The following is a 21835-nucleotide window of genomic DNA, read 5'->3' on the forward strand; positions in this document are numbered from 1 at the left end:
CCTGTTTTCCCATACAAGTGACACCCCCGTGATGGAAGCCTTAATAATTTTTCAAAAAGGTCGATAGGTAAAAACAGACACTGCGAATCAAAGATTTAAAAAACAGTCGCGAATGACGCCGACAATGGTTGCCATGGTAACATTGACAACCGCTACCCGTTTGTTTCTCTCAAAACAAACACAAATTTCATTGTCAAAACGGCGTTTCAGAAGCATGCATTAAAAATTAAAGCGTTGAACAGATAGAGAAATGTTAAAAATAGTATAAGGGCGTTAAAAAGGACTGAAAAAAAAAAGGAATATATCTGTGTAAGCGAAAAATATGGAAGGAAGAAGTACACCGAACCTTGGTGGATTTGCTAACTCCGCTTTTCGAGGAGATACACAAGTGCCAAAATGGCTAGAAGAGATTACAAGGTATGTAGAGCAAATTGTAGAATGTAGAGTTGCGCTAAAAATGCCTGCGAATGTGAACCTTACTGTTTAAGATTATTTTCGCGTTTAAGAGCCTCCACAGACGCTCAGTTCTACAGGCCGGACTGTGCAAGCTATTTTGCGCAGTTTACGGTGCAGTTTTACGCTAAATTTTTGCTTTTTAAGACTTTGTTTATCATATCAATAGAGTAAAATCCCAGAACGATCTGACATAACTTATTTTCACAAAGATGAAACACTAGGCTCTCGGTAGTGCTCTCATGTGCTTTGAATACCGGCGTGTTTGTGGGGTTTGGTTTGGTTGCAGATGCCAGGTGAGAAAGGTAACTAACAGAAATAAATGAACTCTATTTATTTTTACATGTCTGATTTTTACATACCGGGTGTTGCATGGTCGAGCGGGACATAGGAAATCCCATGTAAATTTTAATGGGGTCAACTATTGGCTTCCCTAATTATTTTAGAGAATAATTCTATTTAAGTTTATTGAAGAGCACTAAAACCCACATTCAAAAGAATAAATTTAGATATTTTTGATTAGCCTGTTTACGAGTTATCGCCGATTTCTTTTTAAATATTTCTCCTTTCTTATTTCCCTGTATTTACTTATGAGCACCAGTCGAGATAAAAGATAACTGTCAAATGAAGTTGTCATTTCAGAAATTTATCTATTTAGTGCTTTATTATTATTATTAAAAACTCATACCTACATCGAAAATATTAGCCATGAATTACACTACCGAAGAAAAAGTATTGATGATTAAATGGTATTATCAAGGAAAGAGTTATCAAAAGGTGTCGGACATGTTTGCTGCTCTGTATCTGAATAGACCGATACCTGGAAAATCTACAATCGCAAGGAATATCCAGAGATTTGAGACCAAAGGTACTCTAATAAATAACTGCAGATGTGAAGCAAGGCAGGAACAAAGAGAAGATGCAAGCAAGAAATGATACCGACTTGGAAGTTTTATTGTGCGTGGAAGAGAACGATGGAAAGATCAGCACAAGGAAACTTGAGGATGAAATAGGAATAGATCACACTACAGCATTTCGAATTTTGAAACAACATAAATACTATTCCTTCAAATATGAAAAGCACCAAGAGCTACGAGATGGGGACGAAATACGGCGACAGGCGTTTTGTTTTGATATGATGGAAAGAGCAAACACGGATAGGGAATTTTTAAAAAACATATGTTTCACTGACGAATGCACGTTTACCTTAAATAACGAACCCAATGTTCAAAATTGTCGATATCGGAACCAAGAAAACCAACACAGGTTTGTCGAAACAAGGACGCAATATCCACAGAAAGTAAATGTTTGGCAGGGATATTCGGACACAATATTATCGGGCCATTATTTCTTACGCGAAATTTAAATGAAGAATATTATTTGGAACTACTCGAAAATCATATTTTACCTGCTTTACATGATGCCGCTAGGGAAATTCAGGAAGTTTGGTACCAAATGGATGGCTGCCCGACACATAGTAACCTGGCTGTTCGGGAATATTTAGACAATAGTTTTAACGGAAACGTTATTGGCCTAAATCATACAGTAAATTGACCAGCAAGGTCTCCTGATATTTCGCCAAATGATTTCTTCCTCTGGGGCCATTTAAAAAACAGGATATACAAGGATAAAAAATATCCAAATCTAGACGAGTTAAAAAATGCTATTTCTGCCGAATGCAATAGAAGTTTACCAACTAGCGAATGTAAGAAGAGAATTTTATGATCGCCTGGGTCGATGGAGGAATATTTGAGCATCTTCTTAAATCCTAAAGTTCTAACAATTTAGTAGTACCTAAATTAATAAGTTATTGAATATTGTAATAATACTATAATTAACCTTGTAATTGATTACTTTATTTTACTTTAATTCATATTAATTTGTATTTATAAATACATCTTTAAGATTTCCGATGTAGGAATGAATTTTCAATAATAATAAAGCACTAAACAGGTAAATTTTTGAAATGACAACTTCATTTGACAGTTATCTTTTACCTTGTCTGGTCCTCATAAGTAAATACAGGGTCATAAGAAAGGAGAAATATTTAAAAAGAAATCGGCGATAACTCGTAAACGAGCTAATCAAAAGTATCTAAAGTTATTCTTTTGAATGTGGGTTTTAGTGCTCTTTAATAAACCTAAATAGAATTATTCTTTAAAATAATTAGGGAAGCCAATAATTGACCCTATTAAAATTTACATGGGATTTCCTATGTCCCGTCCGACGATGCAACACATGGTATGTAAAAATCAGACATGTAAAAATAAGTAAAGTGTGGTAAAGTTGATTTATTTCTTTTAGTTTCCGTTCTCACCTGGTATCTGCCAAAGTGTCACGGAGCGAACCCCTCAAATCGCTCTGGGATCTTGGACTACAATCTCTTTTTGTTTTTCTACTATATGGAGTGTTGATAAGCTGCAAATTTATTATTCCACAATTTTTTTTAAAGTAATTTGTAACTGTATATATAGTACACTATCCAAAGAATACTATGACGAATCATCAAGAAGAAGTTCCTTAAGTTCACCTGATCAAAGCTTGTTTGGGCTAGCATTTAGTGGTTCCAACATCCCTAATAGAATACCATACTTTGAGGGAAAAATAGGAGAATCCAGAAGGTAAGTAGGGATTAAAATTAGTATTCAATTTAAAATATCGGGACTCAAATATTCTGTAGCATCCAAGACAAACGGAGTGGTCAGAATTAAAATGCATCAAGTACAATTTCCTACTATTTTAAGATAATTGTCTTTATACGTTTACTAGCGTGTACCAGCGACTTCGTTCGCGCCGAATTAATCATTTGTAATGGTGATGATAAAGCAAAGCAAGAATTTCCATTAACATACAAACTGGAAAATTTTTTTTCACATTTATGTCAGCATGAGAAAAAAAAATATGGTGATATGATTATATAACTTGGTAATATTTGAGGGGTAGTTTCACCTCGTTGGAATTTGACTTTCGAAAAATCCGTTTGCCAAAAATAAGCTTTTTACGTCAAGCAGTTTAAGCAAAATCGTGGTTAAGAAATTACCCAACTTTTTGGAAAACCCTGTATGATTTTTTAAAAATTTCAAAATATGTAAAAAAACCAAATAAATTATGCTTGTCTAAGGGTTTTCCCGAAAGCCTTGTTTATATTATACAAGGCCGAAAGACTAACCGTTTTTTAAATAACAAATATTGTAATATTTGAGGGGCGTTTTCACCCTCTTGGAATTTGAGATTTGAGAAACCCCTCCTTATCGAACCTCTACACCCCACAGATCCGTTTGCCAAAAATCAGCTTTAAACGTCAAGTAAGCAGAATCGTGATTACTCTGTGGTCATATTTTATGAAACACCCTGTATAAATTTAGTTTTAATTCATCTCGAAGAGGAATCGAGCAAAATATCAAGTGTGTTATATTTTTGGAAAGGTAATTTTAAATTAATTTCAGTAAATTAAAAATATACAGGGTGTCCCATATAAAAAATCAAATATTCTGTTGATAATTCTTAAATTATTAATTTTAAAAAAATTATACTTAAACCATTAAATTCTACGTAAAAAGGTGCTTTGGAAATGTTTTCATAAAAATACAAAATTTTCCATAGCAAAAAAGTTACAGCGATTTGTTAAAAATGCATATTTTAGAAAAACACCCCGTAACTCCGAAACGGTAACAGACATCGATATGCGGTTTTCACCATCATGTTTTTGACAAAAATTGAGCTCCAGAGACCGATTTTAGTTTTTGTCTATCTCCTATAGAAAAGGGCGTTTCCATTTAAAAGCGTCGTATTTGACCCACCCTGTACAATTTTTTTTACAATATATCTCTACATTTGAAACTATTTATTTCAATTTAACAGTGCAACATCGTCAGCTAAACATGGTAGAAGATCTTCGGTCGGATGGGATCTCTTACACAAGTCATCTCCCAATCACCTGACTATAACCCCTGCGTACTACGTAGTACCGAAAATAAGCGAACCTGTGGACCTGGCCAGTATCATCAAGCCGGACCTGGAATTGGAGAAGTGCTGGAAAAGCTTGAACGACTTCAACCTGTCACACAAGGGTCGTTTAACCAGTACCGACAAAACGAGTAAACAAAGTAAAACAAAATCGAAGGATTCTGGACTGGTTGCTTCAGGTGATGCTGTATCTGGTAAGAAATGATGCTGGAATCTTTTTGAATAATTGAATACCAAATAAAAGAGCTTTTTAACGCACAGTAGTTGTCTTTTTTTTTCATTTGCTAAAAGCATATTTGATAGAAATTAAAAAAACAGTTCAATCACCTTTTGAAATATTTTACCCTATGTAGAGAACACCCTGTATAATTGCTGGGTGTACAGGTTGTCAATAAATAAGACTGGAAAAAGTCAGAAGGTGATTGCTTTTTCTAAAATATTTTTTTTTCTGGTAAAATATGATCACATGAGCTTTTTTGCACAAATGTATTTAGACCCTGTATAGGCTTGGTGCATTCTCCGCCGGTGCTGTCACCATCGGAGAATATCGTAAACAACTACTATATACAAATATACGGGTTTAAATAGCGAGTAGACGAAAATTTTATTATACAGGGTGTCCCAGAAATGAGTGCAGATATTTTAAGGGGTGGTAGATCTGGTCAAAATAAACATATTTTCTCTTTACCATTTTTAAAATAAATTGAAAATAACCGAGTTATTTAACTTTGAAAATTTAAAAAAATAATCGCAACATTTTGAGAACCGCCGGCAGATATCGCCAACTACATCCAATTACCCGGATCAAGCCCGGATTTCAGTTAATTCGACGCACTGTGTTGCCATAGGGACAAGAAAGTATATGTTAAAAGTAAGTCATAAAATCACAACACCTGAGGAGTTTGCAGAGATGCATTACATTTTTAAGATTGTGATATTATTACATAAAATAAATTAAAAGTTAAATGTTTAATAATGTGTTAAAAAATGTGTTAAAGAAGTTAAATTAAAAAACTTACCCAACATTAAAAAAGATACTTATGATAGATCGATGTAACTGTGGCAGTTCTCTTTTTCGATATACACTTAACTAAAATACACTTCACTGTGCTGCTTTACTTGTACATGCTATTATAATAACTACTAAAATAACAGTCCCCATTTTTAACACATTATTTTCATATAGGCCTCATCACAATTTGAACCACTGATTTACAAAACACCTTGAAAAGCACACATTACTTTGAATACCTTTCTGAATGAATAAATGTTGAGAATTATTGTCTCTTACTGCCACTTTCCGAACTACTTTCAATATAAGAAAATACATGTTTCACTAAACAATTTTAAATACGTATTTTGTTTTTTCGCTATTTTTTCTATGTATTTCAACAATTCCATCGACAGCCCAAACGTCACGTCGGCCAAGAGAGCCGCGCATTAGTGGTAACTGCTCCTTTGTCGCGCCGCCGTGTCGAGCTTGCGTCATGCGAGGTTGCCGTAATTTCAACAATTCAAGACACTCGAAGCAATCAAATTCTTATTAAATTTTAAAAATAAAACAGAAAAACATGAAAGGAAACAAACAAAACACAAATGAATTGGTTATTGATAAGGTCACAAAAAAGAAATTTCTAAAATGTTTATCGTAATTCAGAATTCAATACATCGAAAACAGCCCGACGAATAACCAATTCATTTTTATTTTGTTTATTTTCTTTCATGTTTCTCTGTTTTATTTTTAAAATTTAATACGAATTTGATTGCTTCGAATGTCTTGAATTTGAAATTGTTGTAACTACGGCAACGTTGCTTAACATCATCGTCTGACGCAAGCCCGCCACGACGGCGCGGCGACCGGCGACTCAAAGAGAAGTGTCTAGTCCTAGCCGTCAACTATTAAGCTTGACCAATCAGGTTGGTTAGCGTGGTTATTTGGAGTGTGTTAATTCATTTGTGTTTGTCAAAAACTCTAACGTGATTGGTCGGGCTTAACAGTTGCCTGCTAGGGCTAGACACAAGTGACTCAAAGGACCAGTTTACACGCGGCAGTTCTTGGCTGATGGTAAGGCTGTCGATGGAATTGTCAAAATACATCGAAAAAATAGCGAAAAAACAAAATACGTTGTCAATAATTGTTGAGTGAAACAAGTATTTTCTTAGATTGAAAATAGTTCGTAAAGTGGCGATAAGAGACAATAATTCTCAACATTTATTCATTCAGTAAGGTATTCAAAGTAATGTGCGCTTTTCAAGGTGTTTTGTAAAACAGTGGTTCAAATAAAACAGAGAAACATGAAAGAAAACAAACAAAACAAAAATGAATCGATTATTCGTTGGGCTGTTTTCTAAATTTCTTGAATTAAATTCTAAATTACGATAAACATTTTCGGAATTTCTTTTTTGTGACCTGATTGTGAATAATATGAATCATTTTATTAAATTTATTCCAAAATAAAGTTATTTTGCAGCATAACAAAGATTTTCGTAAACGTCATAGACGTAATGTTTTAGTTAGTTTTCGGTGGTTTTTGTTAAGTTTTCATTGAAAGGGTAAGTACTAAAAATAATTAATGTGTTTTTTTCTATAATTATTAATAATGAGCACTGATAAAAGATTAAATCTAACATTCCTAATTTTTTGAGTAGACATTTGTCTATGAATTTATAAATGTAGAACTATGTTCCGCCGAACTATGTAGAATGTGGATAACATAGGAGGTTGCAACACTGCAAGGTTTAGATACACCGTAGGGAAATCTTAGGTGAATAAACAAGTGGCACTAAAAAGTTTTTTCAAATTTCCCGGAAAATGTCAAGAAAAATTTTAAATTTTCAACATTTTTTTTTCGCAAAAAAACCCTCATAGGCGTGTTTCTGGGGTTGAACTATACTACCAGTTAAAATATTTGCCCTTATTTCTGGGACACCCTGTATAATAATTATTCTAAAAGTGTTAGGGAGTATAATTTGTGAAAATTCTAAAAATACAAATAAAAAAGTAAATATTTTGATATCTTTAGAAGGTCTAACTTGTATTTTAATTTATTTATTCCAGCTAAAAAAAATCTTTATATGAGTTCAACTACGGTAGTGAGCATAGTTTTTTAATCACCGGTTTTGGTAGTGGGGTCATAATTTCGTCTACGAAATTTTTTAAAGGTACATAATTATAATTTTAGAAGGTGTTCATAAAACATTTAATCACTAGTCGATTAAAAAAAGTATACCATTAATATTGCCAAATTATATTTTATCCTCTCATAGTGTATGTCGTTTTAATTTTTTGATGATGTAACGAGCACTTTGCTTTAGTGATGGGTTGTTATTTAACTATCTGTTATTTTATAACAATTATTTAGAAGTAACATAACGCAACCGTTACTCCTTTTAAAAAATAACGATACGCAGAGATCGACCGTTCGTGAAACGAAGTCGGCGCTCTGCACCGCCACGAAATTCGATGCTGCTCGAAGCAATTCCAAAAAACAACTAATAGATTATGGATGGAAAATATGTTATTTCGACAACCATCGATACAGGCGGCGAATTACAACGGACAACGGAGTGGGGAATGCGCTACGGCGCGGCGCGGCAAACGTAGCTGCATCGGTCGATGGTCGTGTGGGGCTTGCAACAGCTTAAAAATAATAGGATATAAAAGAAGCAGCTTTTTTGAAACAGTTGCGGGCATAACGCCTGGCGGTCGAGATAACAGGAGTGGGAAAGGAACGCTGCTGCATCGGTCGATTGTCGATGGAGGCTCGCAACGGGTTGAAGAAGCAGTCATTTTAGATACGTTGTTTTTTTAACCTGTTACGAGCATAACAGAGCGGCGGTCGAGATAATTGGAGTGGGAAAGTAACGCTGCTGCATCGATCGATTGTCGATGGAGGTTCGAAACAGGTTGGAGAATAACGCATCAGTTTGTTTGCTCACTTCTTTCGTCGAACTGCTTGAATTCATTTTTGCTTTTGATCAAATCGGTGTGAGAAACTATGAAGTTTTAAAATGTTGTTTCGGGATAGTTGAATATCCGGGAAAGTGAGTTAATGAATGTTATTGCACCCAATAACGCCTTCATTACGCTCTCCTTTACGCGTTAACATTTTTTTGTCAATTTTATTAACATTTCAAATTGTCACAATACAACACGACGCCTAGTTCGAATTCTGTTTCACTTAATTTTTACTACCCAAAACAGCGTTACATCACACAAACCTCACTCTGAGGGTTTTATAGTTTCAATAACTGCACTAGCAATGAACTAAAATACTTAAATATTATGACAAAACGACGATTTGAACATTATTTTAATGCGATCAACATGACGGCGCGGCGGCGTGAAGTACATAATTATAATTTCTGATTTCTGCCCTAGAGTGCGCTGCGGTCGGAAGTTTTTAAAATCAACTGAAATGCACCACGCCTATTAATTGCACTGTACCTACCAAATTTTACTTATATAATTAGTTTATAATAAGCAACTTATATTTTTTATTTTGAACAATGTCCACATGATTGTAATAGGCATGATATAAAACATTTTCGTTGAATTATTAAGTTTGATTTAGACGGTTTTCATCAATCACTCAGTAAGTAGGTGAAATTAAAAATGTCTTTTTTGAAATGAACTTATTTTTTTCTTTTAGGTTCAAGCTCCGAGTTCAATTCTTCTCTCGATGTTGGTGAGTAATCAAATAATACAGTATGTCCCCGAATTGTCTTGACAAGAGGAAAAACTTTTTTATTATTGATATTTTGAGGAAAATGAATTCTTCATAAAACATTTTGCTTGTTGTAGAATGTTTAATCTCGTTTATACTTTTCCAAATTTCTATACTGTTTTAGAGAAAATTAAAAAAAACATGAAAATATGGTTGAATTTGTTGTTTTAAAATTTTAAAGAAGCACAAAATTTATTTAGTTCAATGCTACGGAAAGGGTGATACCTAATAGTTATCAGAAAATTTGATGTTTTAACAACAGGAAATAGTTATTTTTTATACAAGACTATAAAATGGCATTTTATCGTCGACTGAAAGTATTAATTCACGAGCGAATTTCGGGAGACGATAATGTAATTTTATCGTCGTGTATAAAACAATATTTTTTTCCATAACGAGTTACGTTTTAAAAAATATTCAGAAATTATTATTTCAAGGAATTTATTACGAGTAGAAAAAATATTGTGCTAGGTTGGCGTTGGTTTCTATCTACTTTGACAAATAAATAAAGCTGTCTCTTTAGTTGTCAGTTTTGAGTCAATATTTTTTAACTCTTTCGTGTCGATTGCTAAGGCAATTTTAACAGTTGCTATTCAAAAAAGTATGAAGTTAATCAAAATTAATAATAACAATCTGTCAAAGAATGAAATCGAAATTATATTACCACAGAAACGCCTTTTAATTTTTAGGACTTCAACCATATTTTCATGTTTTTTTTTAAATTTTCTCTAAAACAGGAAGGAAATTTGGAAAAGTATAAACAGGATTAACCATTTTGAAACAGGCAAAATTTTTTATGAAGAATGAATTTTTCTCAAAATTTCAATAATATTTTTTTTTCCTCTTGTAAGGACAAGATTGTGTAATAATAATAAATACATCTACTAAATTGTCTACAGACTCTACACCGGAACGATGTAGAAGCGAATTATCTCATTGTCTACCTTTGTACGAGTACGGTAGCATCAGGAAAGCAACTGAGAGGCATCTGAGAAGCAGACATCTTGAAACCGATTCTGACAGCTTGAATTCCTATGGAATTACCAAGTCCAGATCATCGGAGACTATTTTTGGGAGCAGTGTGAAGAGTTCTAGCGATGACGTAGAATCTAGCGGAGAAAATATTGAACCAAATAAAAGGTTGAGTTGATTTTTTACGTAAACTTTTTGTTTGGTAGTGTTTATAATATGTTTTGATGAAATTAGAATAATATTAGAGTCAATTTCCTGTATAACAGCTGGAGTAACCATATAAATTGAATAGGGCGCAATGTGGCCAACATTGCGATAATAAAATTCGGTTTAGAATAGATCATATTTTATCTATACAGATCTGTTAGATCGGTTAGATCTGGTTAAAAGAAACATCTTTTCTCTTTACCATTTTTAAAATAAATTGAAAATAACCAAGTTATTAAACTTTGAAATTTAAAAAAATAATGGAAACATTTTGAGAACCGCTGGCCATAGTCGGCTATTAAGGATTTTTCACAAGGTTTTTCAGCTTATTCGACGCCTCAAGTGAATAAACAAGTGGCTCCAAAAAGTTTTTTAAAATTTATCGGAAAATGTCAAAAAAATTATAAAATTTTCAACAATTTTTTTTTGCCAAAAAAAACTCATAGGCGTGTTTCTGGGACACCTTGTATAGTATAATCCAGGCGGCACAATATATTGGCGCTATTGCACGCTACCGTCGAAAATACTAACTTGTGAAAGGTTATGCTTTTATTTTTGTTGTAAATCCCACAAATCATACACTTTATGTGTTCCATCCCATAGAATTTTTGTCATACTTTATAAACCAAGTTATAACGAATATTTTTAGAGATTTTATATCTACTCTTTTAGGTATAGCGAAAATTTTGAGAGACGGTTGAGCAGCTACAAGTTGAGCCTTGCCGAAGAGGAAAAATTAAGAGAAATGATGATCAACGAGTTGCTCAGTGAGAACGAGAGAATCACGAGTGCTTCAGGTATAGTCTATAAAATGAATAACTTTGAATTTTGACCGTTATTTTTTACCAACATGGCAAATATAAAATCCCTCTGTCAAAAAAGTTACTGATATTCTTTAAATTGAGTGCCTGAACGAATCAGATAGGTAACTCTTTTTACTTTCGTGAAATAGAAAAGGAAAATAATAAAACAAGTGACAATTCTTCCTCTTCTTGCAAAAATCAACTTGAATGACATAATTGTCAAAAGTAAAATGTCATCAGCTTTTAACATTTTTAAATATCAGACCAATGCCGTCTCTAATAGAACAGCCACGGACCGAGATTTATGACGTCACGCTAGTTAGATACTACGGATTAATAAATATGTTGTAGAATACATGGAAAACATAATTATTCCTCGTATTTTTGGTTTGTATTTTAAAAATGATATAGTTTACATGAAATATACATAATATACAGTTAATAAATATAATATATGTACCTATTTATAGTAATAAATACTTTGGCAAATAAACTATGAACCATACAAATGCAGCAAATGTGTTTACGATATACAAATAATGAATAGGTACATAAGATAATGGGTAAAATGTAAATATATTTTAAATTTGGGGGTTTGAAAATCTAATTTAACAAAAAACATTCAATATCTACTAATAGTGATGTATTATTATTTACATTCACAAAATTTATATGCATATTTTGCAAGTATCAATGTTCGAAAAATTATATTTGCAAATATTACAATATCATAGAAAAAAAGGCTTCAGCGATGGCTATGAAATAAAGATCGCTGTCATTTTATATGTAAAATTATTCTAAAATTTTTGATTTTCTTGGGATTTAAGTTCGGGAAAAACGCTGACTAAGTTTTCATTTGGTTTTTCATTTTTTTTTTGTTAAAAAAAATGTTTCGGCTAACATTATAGCAGAGTAAGTAAACCGCCGAGTAGCGACAGTCCCGTTTTCAATTTTCTTTGCGGCTGCGCGAAATAAGTTGGTTATCTGTCATATGAAGAAGCGAAGTTGCCACTGTTGCCATTTATCAAATATCTCTATATACTTTATTTTAAGTATATCTCAGGCAACGAATCGTTTTTTTAATTATTTATTAGCTGTAAGATATTTTATACATTAAAATTTAGAAATCAGGATAAAACAAAACAGATAAAATATGTATAAAACTTTATAATTAATTCCACTTCAAATTATAAGCAGTGTATACCATGTTTATAGGACCACTTCATAAGTTGAGCAGTTAAATACGTAGTCTATCTGTCAAACACGTCAAATGAGAGAGAAAGAAAATTTGGTCCCACCACATCAAAAGAGCCGACTGTTTCTGTCGCTACTCGGCGATCTACTTACTCTGATTATAGCCTTCATCAGTGTTGTGTCATATGAAAAAAATAGTGTCGAATATATAATCCAAAAAATTATATATAAAATATTCTAAATATATATGTTACTGTAAATGTCCGAAATACAGTAAAACCTAGGATTTACCAAAAGCAAGTGGTAGTAAAAACCAACCAACCCCACCATATATTCACCTAACCAATGCATTAACACCCCCCAAATAACCAGGCTAACCAATGCATTAAGACCCTCTAAACCAGGCTAACTTAATTAGTTAATGCTTTTGGTAAATCCTAGGTTTAGCGCGCTTATTCTAGGTTTTACCGTATTTCGGACATTTACAGTAACATATATATTTATTAATTAATACATATTTATTAATCCGTAGTATCTAACTAGCGTGACGTCATAAATCTCGCTCCGAGGCTGTTCTATTAGAGACGGCATTGCGTCAGCATGGCCGCAAGTTGCTAACCTAATAAAATTAACACTAGAAAAGCCCGCGGGAACTGTCAAATTCAAAGTTATTCGTTTCACAGACTATAATATTCAAGTAAATAAAAACTGTCACACTGGTTCTTTTAAGCCAGTACTTTTTTAGATAACATTGCTTAGTTTAAACTAAGTGTGGGTTTACACGCAACCGTAATACGTTGTTTGTCATTCCGCAATAATCATAGGCCAAAATGACATTACCCGCAAATTTTGATGTATAATTAGTGGAAAAAGTTAAAAGTTTGTTACTGTTTCTACTAACTGAAAATTGCTACCGCTAATTTTGACGTTCTGAATGCTTACATTGAAATTAGAGGCACAAACTTCTACTCTAATTGAAACCAGTAATTTATTCCACTAATTGCGAGGTTCTAAATGAAGCTTAACTGTTTCTACTAAATGAAAAATTTCTACCGCTAATTTTGACGTTCTGAATGCTTACACTGAAATTAGAGGAACATACCTCTGCGCTAATTGAAACCACTAATTTCTTCCACTAATTTCGAGGTTCTGAATGAAGCTTAGGTGTTTTGGTATATCGCGATGGATTTTTTTACATTTTTAAAACATATTAAAACATTTTCTTTTCATTTTTGTTTCAGATGTGAGGCACAGGAAGCCAAGTGCGAAGTCTGAGCCAAAAATTCATCAAAAAGTTTCTAAATTTAAGAGTAAATATTCCGAGAGAAGAACGAGTTTCCCTCAAGACGAGAATTTCTATCGGAAATACGGAGGAGGCGATGAATTTATTATACCAGAACTACCCTGTGGAAAGGTACGCCATTAAAATTACTTATATTTTAGTTATAGACAATAAAAAGGACTATTAAAAATTTAGGGACACTTTAAATACATTTTTTTTTTAATTCTGCATCAATTGAGATATACCTCGCACTAATGAGCCACCCTGTATATATGACAGAAGTTTGCAAATGAATATAATATGACTGTTTCTAGTTACTTTATTAAATATTTAATTTAGTTTTTTTTAATCAGGTATTAATTGTTGACATTTCAACTACTTGGGGCGACAAGTACTACGTAGGTCTAAATGGAATCGAACTTTTTAGTGATACAGGGGAGATAATAAAAGTTAAAACAGTTAAGTAAAGTGTTATTCGCACATCTCTCTATAAAAACTAAATTAATTTTTTCTCCCGCAGATTTACGCTGTACCTTCAGATGTAAACGTTCTACCCGAGTGCCAAAACGATCCCAGGGTTGTATCCAATCTGTTGGACGGCGTGAATAGGACCAGGGACGACCTGCACATATGGCTTGCCCCGTTTTACCCGGGCAACAGCCACGTCATCAGTATGGAGTTTTTTGAGGTTACGACAATCGCCATGATCAGGATATGGGTAGGTACGACAAAAATGTAAAGGTTTTCAATAACTAATAATAATATTATATAGCTATAAAAAAAAATTACGCAGTTTTATATGCTGGACTAAGACACTTTTTCCACAGTTTAAAGAATATAAATATATCAGTTGACCTACTCTTCGCCCGTATCAAAATTCCACCCGCCGTTCCCCGCCTGTCTTGTAGACTTGGGTCAGTATACATCCGTTGCTCGACGTGTACACAGCGTTCCAAGTTTTTTTTAGTTTTGTTTTCGGTCCGACGCATAGGGTGAACCAAAAATAGTGTTTTAGTTATTTTGTTCGAATTGTGGATAAAATGTCTACTAGAAATATTTGTGCAGTGGATGGTTGTGAAAGTAGAATGACAGACAATATATCGTTCTTTAGGTGCCCAAAAGATGAAGGAAGGTATGTGTTTATATAGTATAGGAATAAGTATATAATAATTAAAGTATTAGACATGTTAAATATATTATAATTATGGAAACCTAACTATGAATAAATGGTTTTAAAAATATACATATAAATTAAGAAAAGATTTTACTCGAAATATGCACAAAATATTTATTTTTAACAATTAGTTTATTATTTTAGTAGATATTTTAGAGTAGTAGTAGATACTTTACTATTATGTTTTGGATTTTGCAGTATTTACCGGTTTGCAAAGTGCATATTAAATTATTATTTAAGATATTTGCATTTTTTTAAATAGCATGTTTTACTTTTTAGATGTTTGTCTTTAACTTTGACTACCTACCTGGAAAGTCCAAATTTTATCGTCAGGTAATAAAAATACGTGCATACAACTTCTTCTGCTATTGACAAGTTTTTTAGAGTTTTTACTAAATTTTATGTAACAGTAAATATAACTATTGACGAGCACATGGGAAAAACGATGAGTATCCAGAAATGATAAATGTTCAGGAAACCGTTCTTTTTAATTGAAATTTCGCATGGACTTTTATATCCCAGTTTATATCGTTTTTCTCATTTTTAAATGCCTGTTTCTATGTGGCCGTTATCGATATTCCCGTTTATTTAGGTACCAAAAGATGTAGCTTTTTGGTACTGTCATTATTTTTCCCGTGTGCTCTTCAATTAGTAGTAAATACTGTAATAAATTATATTTGCATATTTCTTAAGTTATAGCATGTTATGCTTTTTAGCTGTTTGCATTTAACTTGAATTATCTATCTTTTTATTAAAAGGTTATAAAAACTACTTGGATACAACTTGTCTTGCCATAGTAATTTTTTTTTTAGTTTTTACTAAATTTTATCGAACAGTAAAATTTATTACACAATTAATTACTAACAGTTATAATTGTAATTGGCAACACAAGTTGTATGCAAAGGTACTTTTATTATCTTACGATAAAATTTAGGCTTTCCGGGTAGGTAATTAAAGTAAAATGCAAACATCTATAAAGCAAAACATGCTAAAATTTAAGAAATATGCAAATTATTATTATATATATTAAAAAAATTAACTTATTATATTTATTTAGTATACATTTTTCATATGGGGTTTCCATATTAATTATTAATAATAATTACCCTATTAACAATTCCATATTACAAAGAATTAGGATAGAATAATATATCTAATATTTTAATATTAATGTAGATATATTTAATACTAAATACTAATAAATATTGATCAATTATTAAAGACGCCTAAAACTGTTAATCAATAAAACTAGTACTGTATTTTTATTTTTCTACTAGCTATATTAAAATTCCTTAGTATTTTTAGTTGATCCCTCGTATACGGCCAGCGTTCTGGGCCGCCGGCCGTTAACGGGCCGCCTGCCGTTAACGGGCCGCCTTTGAAGTCAAAAAAACAATAGAATTCCCTAGAGTAGGCCAACTGATATATTTATATTCTTTAAACTGTGCTTTTTCTACCTTGAATTTGTCGAGTTATCAGCAGAATTGCGACACTTGTTACTAATTATTAATTTCTAATTACTAATTACAAATTTCCAATAACTAATTTCTAATTACTAATTACTAATTTCTACTTTCTAATTAATTATTACTAATTTTTAATTCCTAATTTCAAATTACTGATTTCTAATTACTAATTTCTAATAACTAATTTCTAATTACTGATTTCTAATTACTAATTTATAATTAATAATTTTTAATACTAATTTCTACTTTCTAATTACTAATTTCAAATTACTAATTTCTAATTACTAATTACGAATTTCTAATTACTAATTACGAATTTCTAATTACTAATTATTAATTTCTACTTTCTAATTACTACTTACTAAATATTAATTTCTAATTACTAATTTCTTATTAACAATTACTAATCACTAATTACAAATTTCTAATTAACAATTAGTAACTATTATAACTTAATTCTAGAATTATAACAAGTCCCGAATTCATTCCTACAGAGGTGTAAAAGATATAGTAATGCTTTTGGATAACAAAGCTATTTTCAAAGGAGAGATTGCCAAGGCTTGCGGAGAAATTCTTGGCGGGATACATCAGTTTGGAGACGTGAGAAGCTTTAACAAATTTTAATAATTTTTTGATAATATTTTTCGATTTTTAGACGATTCTATTCACGACTGATGAAATTATTTTGGAGAATATATCGTTGAATGACACTTCATTCTCTAGTCTCACATCGCAACCTCCTTCGCCTCCTCATAGGGACGACAGGCCTCCCACATCGATTATGGAGAGTGAGGTAGGGTATGATCATAAGATTCTATAATCGAGATTGTTTTGATCGTTTACAGTAAACCAAATTTTAATGTAATATTCTCAAAAATCAAATTTTATAATTTTTCTTGTAGGAGCAATTAGTGTAAAATAGTTTTAAGGCCACCCTGTATATACGGGGTGTCCCTTAAGTAAGTGCAAGGATTTTAAGGGATTTTAAGGATTAATGGACGAAAGAAACATAGTTTCTATAGTCTGTGAAATGAATAACTTTGAATTTGACAGTTCCCGCGGGTTTTTTTAGTGTTTATTTTATTAGGTTAGCAACTTGCGGCCATGCTGACGCAATGCCGTCTCTAATAGAACAGCCTCTGAGCGAGATTTATGACGTCACGCTAGTTAGATACTACGGATTAATAAATATGTTGTAGAATACATGGAAAACATAATTATTCCTCGTATTTTTGGTTTGTATTTAAAAAACAAACATTGATTTTAAAATATAAACCAAAAATACGAGGAATAGTTATGTTTTCCATGTATTCTAACACATATTTATTAATCCATAGTATCTAACTAGCGTGACGTCATAAATCCCGCTCCGAGGCTGTTCTATTAGAGACGGCATTGGTCTGATATTTAGAAATGTCAAAAGCTGATGACATTTTACTTTTGATAATTATGACATTTCGTGTTGATTTTTGGTAGAAGAGGAAGAACTATCACTTGTTTTATTATTTTCCTTTTCTATTTCACGAAAGTAAAAAGAGTTACCTATCTGATTCGTTCAGGCACTCAATTTAAAGAACATCAGTAACTTTTTTGACAGAGTGATTTTATATTTGCCGTGTTGGTAAGAAATAACGGCAAAAATTCAAAGTTATTCATTTTATCGACTATATGTACTATTTTTAAAATAACCTAGTTATTTAATTTTGAAAATTTGGGATGTAAAGGTTACATTTTGAGAACCGCCGTGATCAACTGGCAATCATACTCTTCGAAGCCCTGTGTTGCCACATGTACAAAAGAGTATACATTTAACTTGAATAAAAATACTTCGTAATAGGGCGATACGAGAATTTGCATTATTTCATAAGATATTTATTCTTTCATTTTAGTTGAAAATAACTGGTAAAATATATATTAGTGTGCGTTAAAAAATAAGTACAATAATGCGTTTTCCTATAATTATTATTAGTAATGTTACTGATACAATTAAAATTCATTTTCGTAATTTGTTGTGTAGAAAATTTAAAGTACTGTGAACTTATAAATAAACACACAAATATACAGAATGTGGGTAATGTAGGAGGTAGCAACATTGCAAAGCTTCGATACACCGTCAAAAACTCCAGGAGAATGAACCTGTAGCACTAAAAAGTTTTTTTTTAATCCACTGAAAATGTCAAAAAATCGGGGTTGAAATATCGGTACTACAAGTTAAAATACTTGTACCTATTTAAGAAACATCCTATATAACAAATCCTGCAAAAAAATAAGTTTTTCGTCATTTTATTGAATACAAGCTCGTTTTTTAGGTAAGGCCGGTAACAGGGAAATCTGTAACAAAAAAAGACAGCCTAAACAGCAGACAAGGTCACCTTACAACACCCTCTGGTGATTCCCCTGAACAAATACTCTTAGGGACGAAGAAAATCGATCTTGTTTTGATGGAAAATTGGGGAAATCCACTGGCGATTGGTTTAACTGGTCTGGAAATCATCGAGGGCACCGATAATTTATTAAAGTTTGTATGAGCCGATGCATCACTCGGTATATTTCGTATAGAAACATACTATTACACATTTAACAAATTTATTAAACAAGTAGAGACTGTTTTATACTGATTTTTTAGGTGTGAAGAGAGAAATTTGTCCTGCAACGTCACGACAAACTGTCTGGGAAATTTAATAAACAGCCAAAATGTATCAACACGCTGTAAAAACATGTGGTGTGTCCCAAAACCACACGATAATGTAGTTATTACTGTTACGTTCGACGATTACAAGTATATTTCAGGTGATTTAATGAAACATATATGACATATAGACAAGACAACACAAATATTCTCTTGTCAGACAGACTATACTTTTAGATTTAGTATCTTTTCAAAAAGAAATGTTTTTTGAAGGTGTGCGTATATGGAACTACAATGAGAACTTGCAGCTGTCCTACGTGGGCGTCAAAACTGTCAAATTTCTGTTGGACGATCGACCAATGATCAATCCGAACAGTGATGACGAATATTTTCTGTTAAGAAGAGCACCGGGAAATGTATTTTACGATTTCGTCCAAGAAATCAGGTAAAACAAAATTTTTAGTCATTTTATACCCATTTTTTAAATTGATTTTGAATGAGATTTATAATATTTTATTATCTCTTATTAAAAATTTCTTATGTTATTTATTTATCTATTTAAGATTTTATTTTTTAAGGAAAATTACGACAGACGACATCCAAAAATGACAGATACAACTGTTACTGTCATGCATCCTCTCATTGTAAAACATAGACGCCATTATAATATATATTTACTGAATATATGTCATATGATCGAAAAAAGTTGTTTAGTTGGCTTGGAAATGTCGATTATTGACATTTACTATAATATTTTACATATGAAATAACAGCGATCTTCACTTCCAAGCTAACTCTGACGCCTTTCTTTCTTTTTTCTTTGTTTAATCATATTATAATTGTTCGATGATAGAAAATCCGTATTATTAACGTACTGTACCCAAAATCCGTAAATCTACGGATTAATCAGTAGTTCTGGCAACACTGTCTCCGACAACAACCCACTCTGTCGACTGAAAGCAGAACTAGGGTACAGTATTCTTTATCCGCTGCGCTGTAAACGACTATCACTGCGCAGCACCGTTTTTTTGGTCATGTCTTATAAATTTAACGAATTTTAGGTAAAGTCTGTAAATACTTCACAAGTGAATTGTAATTTCTGTCATTTTTTGGATGGTGTCTATCGAAATATTTCCTCTTCGTTGCCGTAATTCACAATAAAAACAAAAATCACTGTTATAAAGAACAATCTTTCCTTGTGATTTAATACAGAACACAAGTTTTATAATTACACTTTTTTTAATAGGTTTTTCGAGAATTCAATCAATCCAAATATGATTCTTTTGAATCCTGAGGATGTTCACAACTGCGTGATGGGTTTTGTTGTGGAAGTAGTGATATATTCCACGTGGGGTGATACATATTATTGTAGTCTCAATGGTCTAGAACTTTTCAGTGGCGATGGCAGGAAAATCAAGCTTGATGAACAAAGTATGTTTGAAAAAAAAACATATTTTATTTTATACTGTATGGTAAAACACACCTTTACACACAATTTGATATTTTTTTTAATATCAACTGTTTGTAGCCTTGTTAGATTTATCCTTCTTTAGGAGTCAGATTTTCAGTACTATTGGCTCCATTTTATCTGCTTTTTTACTGTTTTTTTAGATATATGTGCATATCCAGAAAGCGTGAATATTTTGCCCAACGTTTTTGGTGATGTTAGAACTCCGGATAAGTTGATTGATGATGAAAATTCTTGTGATTCCGGATGTCATTCTTGGTGAGTATGAAGCATTAAAAATATAAATACAAGAAGACTAAGAAATAATCAAGGAAGTATAGTAACCAGAGATAGGCAAACACCCGGTATACTGAAATTTGGGTAAATAGCCGATGTTTTGCATCCTGTATACACCCAATAGATAAATACAGGGTACATTGAATTTGAGTAAATACTATATACCCAGTACTTGTGTATAAAAGTATGTTTATTTTGTTAAGTTAACGTACTATAACAAATTTTAACAACAATTTGTTGTTACCTTACTTATCTTACCCCCACAAAGACTGCACAATACCACAAAAGCCTTAACAGTATTGAAAAGACAGCACAACGCAAACAGTTCAATTTAGGTTAATCGAATTTTACAAGGGGCTTCCCAAATATTATATTCTCAATGGGTATATACATATATCCTACACCTTCTGGGTATATACCAGATATATACCCAAATTTCTTTATTATACCTATTGGGTATTTATCCACCGCCGCATAGTTTCGTTGAAAAGTTTTCGCACAGTCAAATAAATTAGACATAAATTTTTCATATTAATATTAGTTGTACACATTCCTTATAGTCTTTTTAATTTGTGGTATATGTAATGGTTATCGTTAAAAAGAGGTTCTAAAATTCAACTTGAATATTTTAGGATGGCTCCGGTGATTCCCAAACACTTGAACAGGATCTACATAGTGTTGGATGTGCCAGTGTCAATTGCCTCTGTCAGATTCTGGAACTATTCCAAGACTCCAGCTAGAGGCGTCAAAGATTTTGGGGTAAATTTGTTTGAATACTTAACCTAGGATGAATCAAAATCACACAATAGTATGAAATGGCTCTAAAGTAGAGCAATAAAAAGTTATCAACTCTGAATAAAAATTACCGCCTGATTTTTTTTTCTGCCTTTAATAATTTATATTCTGTACATTCTGTTTTAGATTTTAGTAGACGATCTGCTCATATACAACGGAACGCTGAAACCAGCCGAAAAGAACAACCAATACGAAACGGTTTATTTGATCGACAGCGGGGAATCCCAGAGCGGTGACGAAGAAAACGACGATCCCATCACTAGGCAGAGCCTGATGATGGACCAGGATCGAATCAGATTGACTGACAGATCGAGCAAAGCAGAGGCAGATCAATCTTTACGCCCCCTCACTTGCATCAGCCCCTGTTATCGCGACTGACACAATTTATTGTTGATTTTTATTAAGAAAAAAGAAAGAATAAAA

The 21835-nt window shown here is 32.3% G+C and overlaps 1 protein-coding gene across 1 annotated transcript; it reads left to right on the forward strand.

Annotated features, from left to right (window-relative positions):
* The first annotated feature begins 109 nt into the window (after positions 1-109).
* On the forward strand, positions 110-21825 carry LOC115884306 (protein KIAA0556-like). The gene is made up of 18 exons (XM_030902845.1): positions 110-417; positions 2928-3074; positions 4315-4613; positions 9072-9107; positions 10046-10286; positions 10998-11122; positions 13564-13736; positions 13958-14062; positions 14125-14322; positions 16707-16844; positions 16900-17037; positions 18554-18762; positions 18871-19034; positions 19147-19318; positions 20120-20304; positions 20485-20599; positions 21250-21376; positions 21539-21825. The coding sequence occupies exons 1-18, from the start codon at positions 323-325 to the stop codon at positions 21788-21790; spliced, it is 2919 nt and encodes a 972-aa protein (XP_030758705.1). The 5' UTR covers positions 110-322; the 3' UTR covers positions 21791-21825.
* The last annotated feature ends 10 nt before the right edge of the window (positions 21826-21835 follow it).

This window comes from Sitophilus oryzae, unplaced genomic scaffold (assembly GCF_002938485.1).
Source record: "Sitophilus oryzae breed Bouriz unplaced genomic scaffold, Soryzae_2.0 scaffold_227_pilon_pilon, whole genome shotgun sequence".
In the NCBI taxonomy this organism is placed as follows: Eukaryota; Metazoa; Arthropoda; class Insecta; order Coleoptera; family Curculionidae; genus Sitophilus; species Sitophilus oryzae.

Bases quoted from the DNA above. Each gene is read 5' to 3' on its own strand.
- LOC115884306 (XM_030902845.1), top strand. From the start codon at position 323: ATGGAAGGAAGAAGTACACCGAACCTTGGTGGATTTGCTAACTCCGCT. The intron at 3,075-4,314 runs GTAAGTAGGGAT...TCAATTTAACAG, and splicing joins AAAATAGGAGAATCCAGAAG to TGCAACATCGTCAGCTAAAC. The intron at 4,614-9,071 runs GTAAGAAATGAT...TTTTTCTTTTAG, and splicing joins TTCAGGTGATGCTGTATCTG to GTTCAAGCTCCGAGTTCAAT.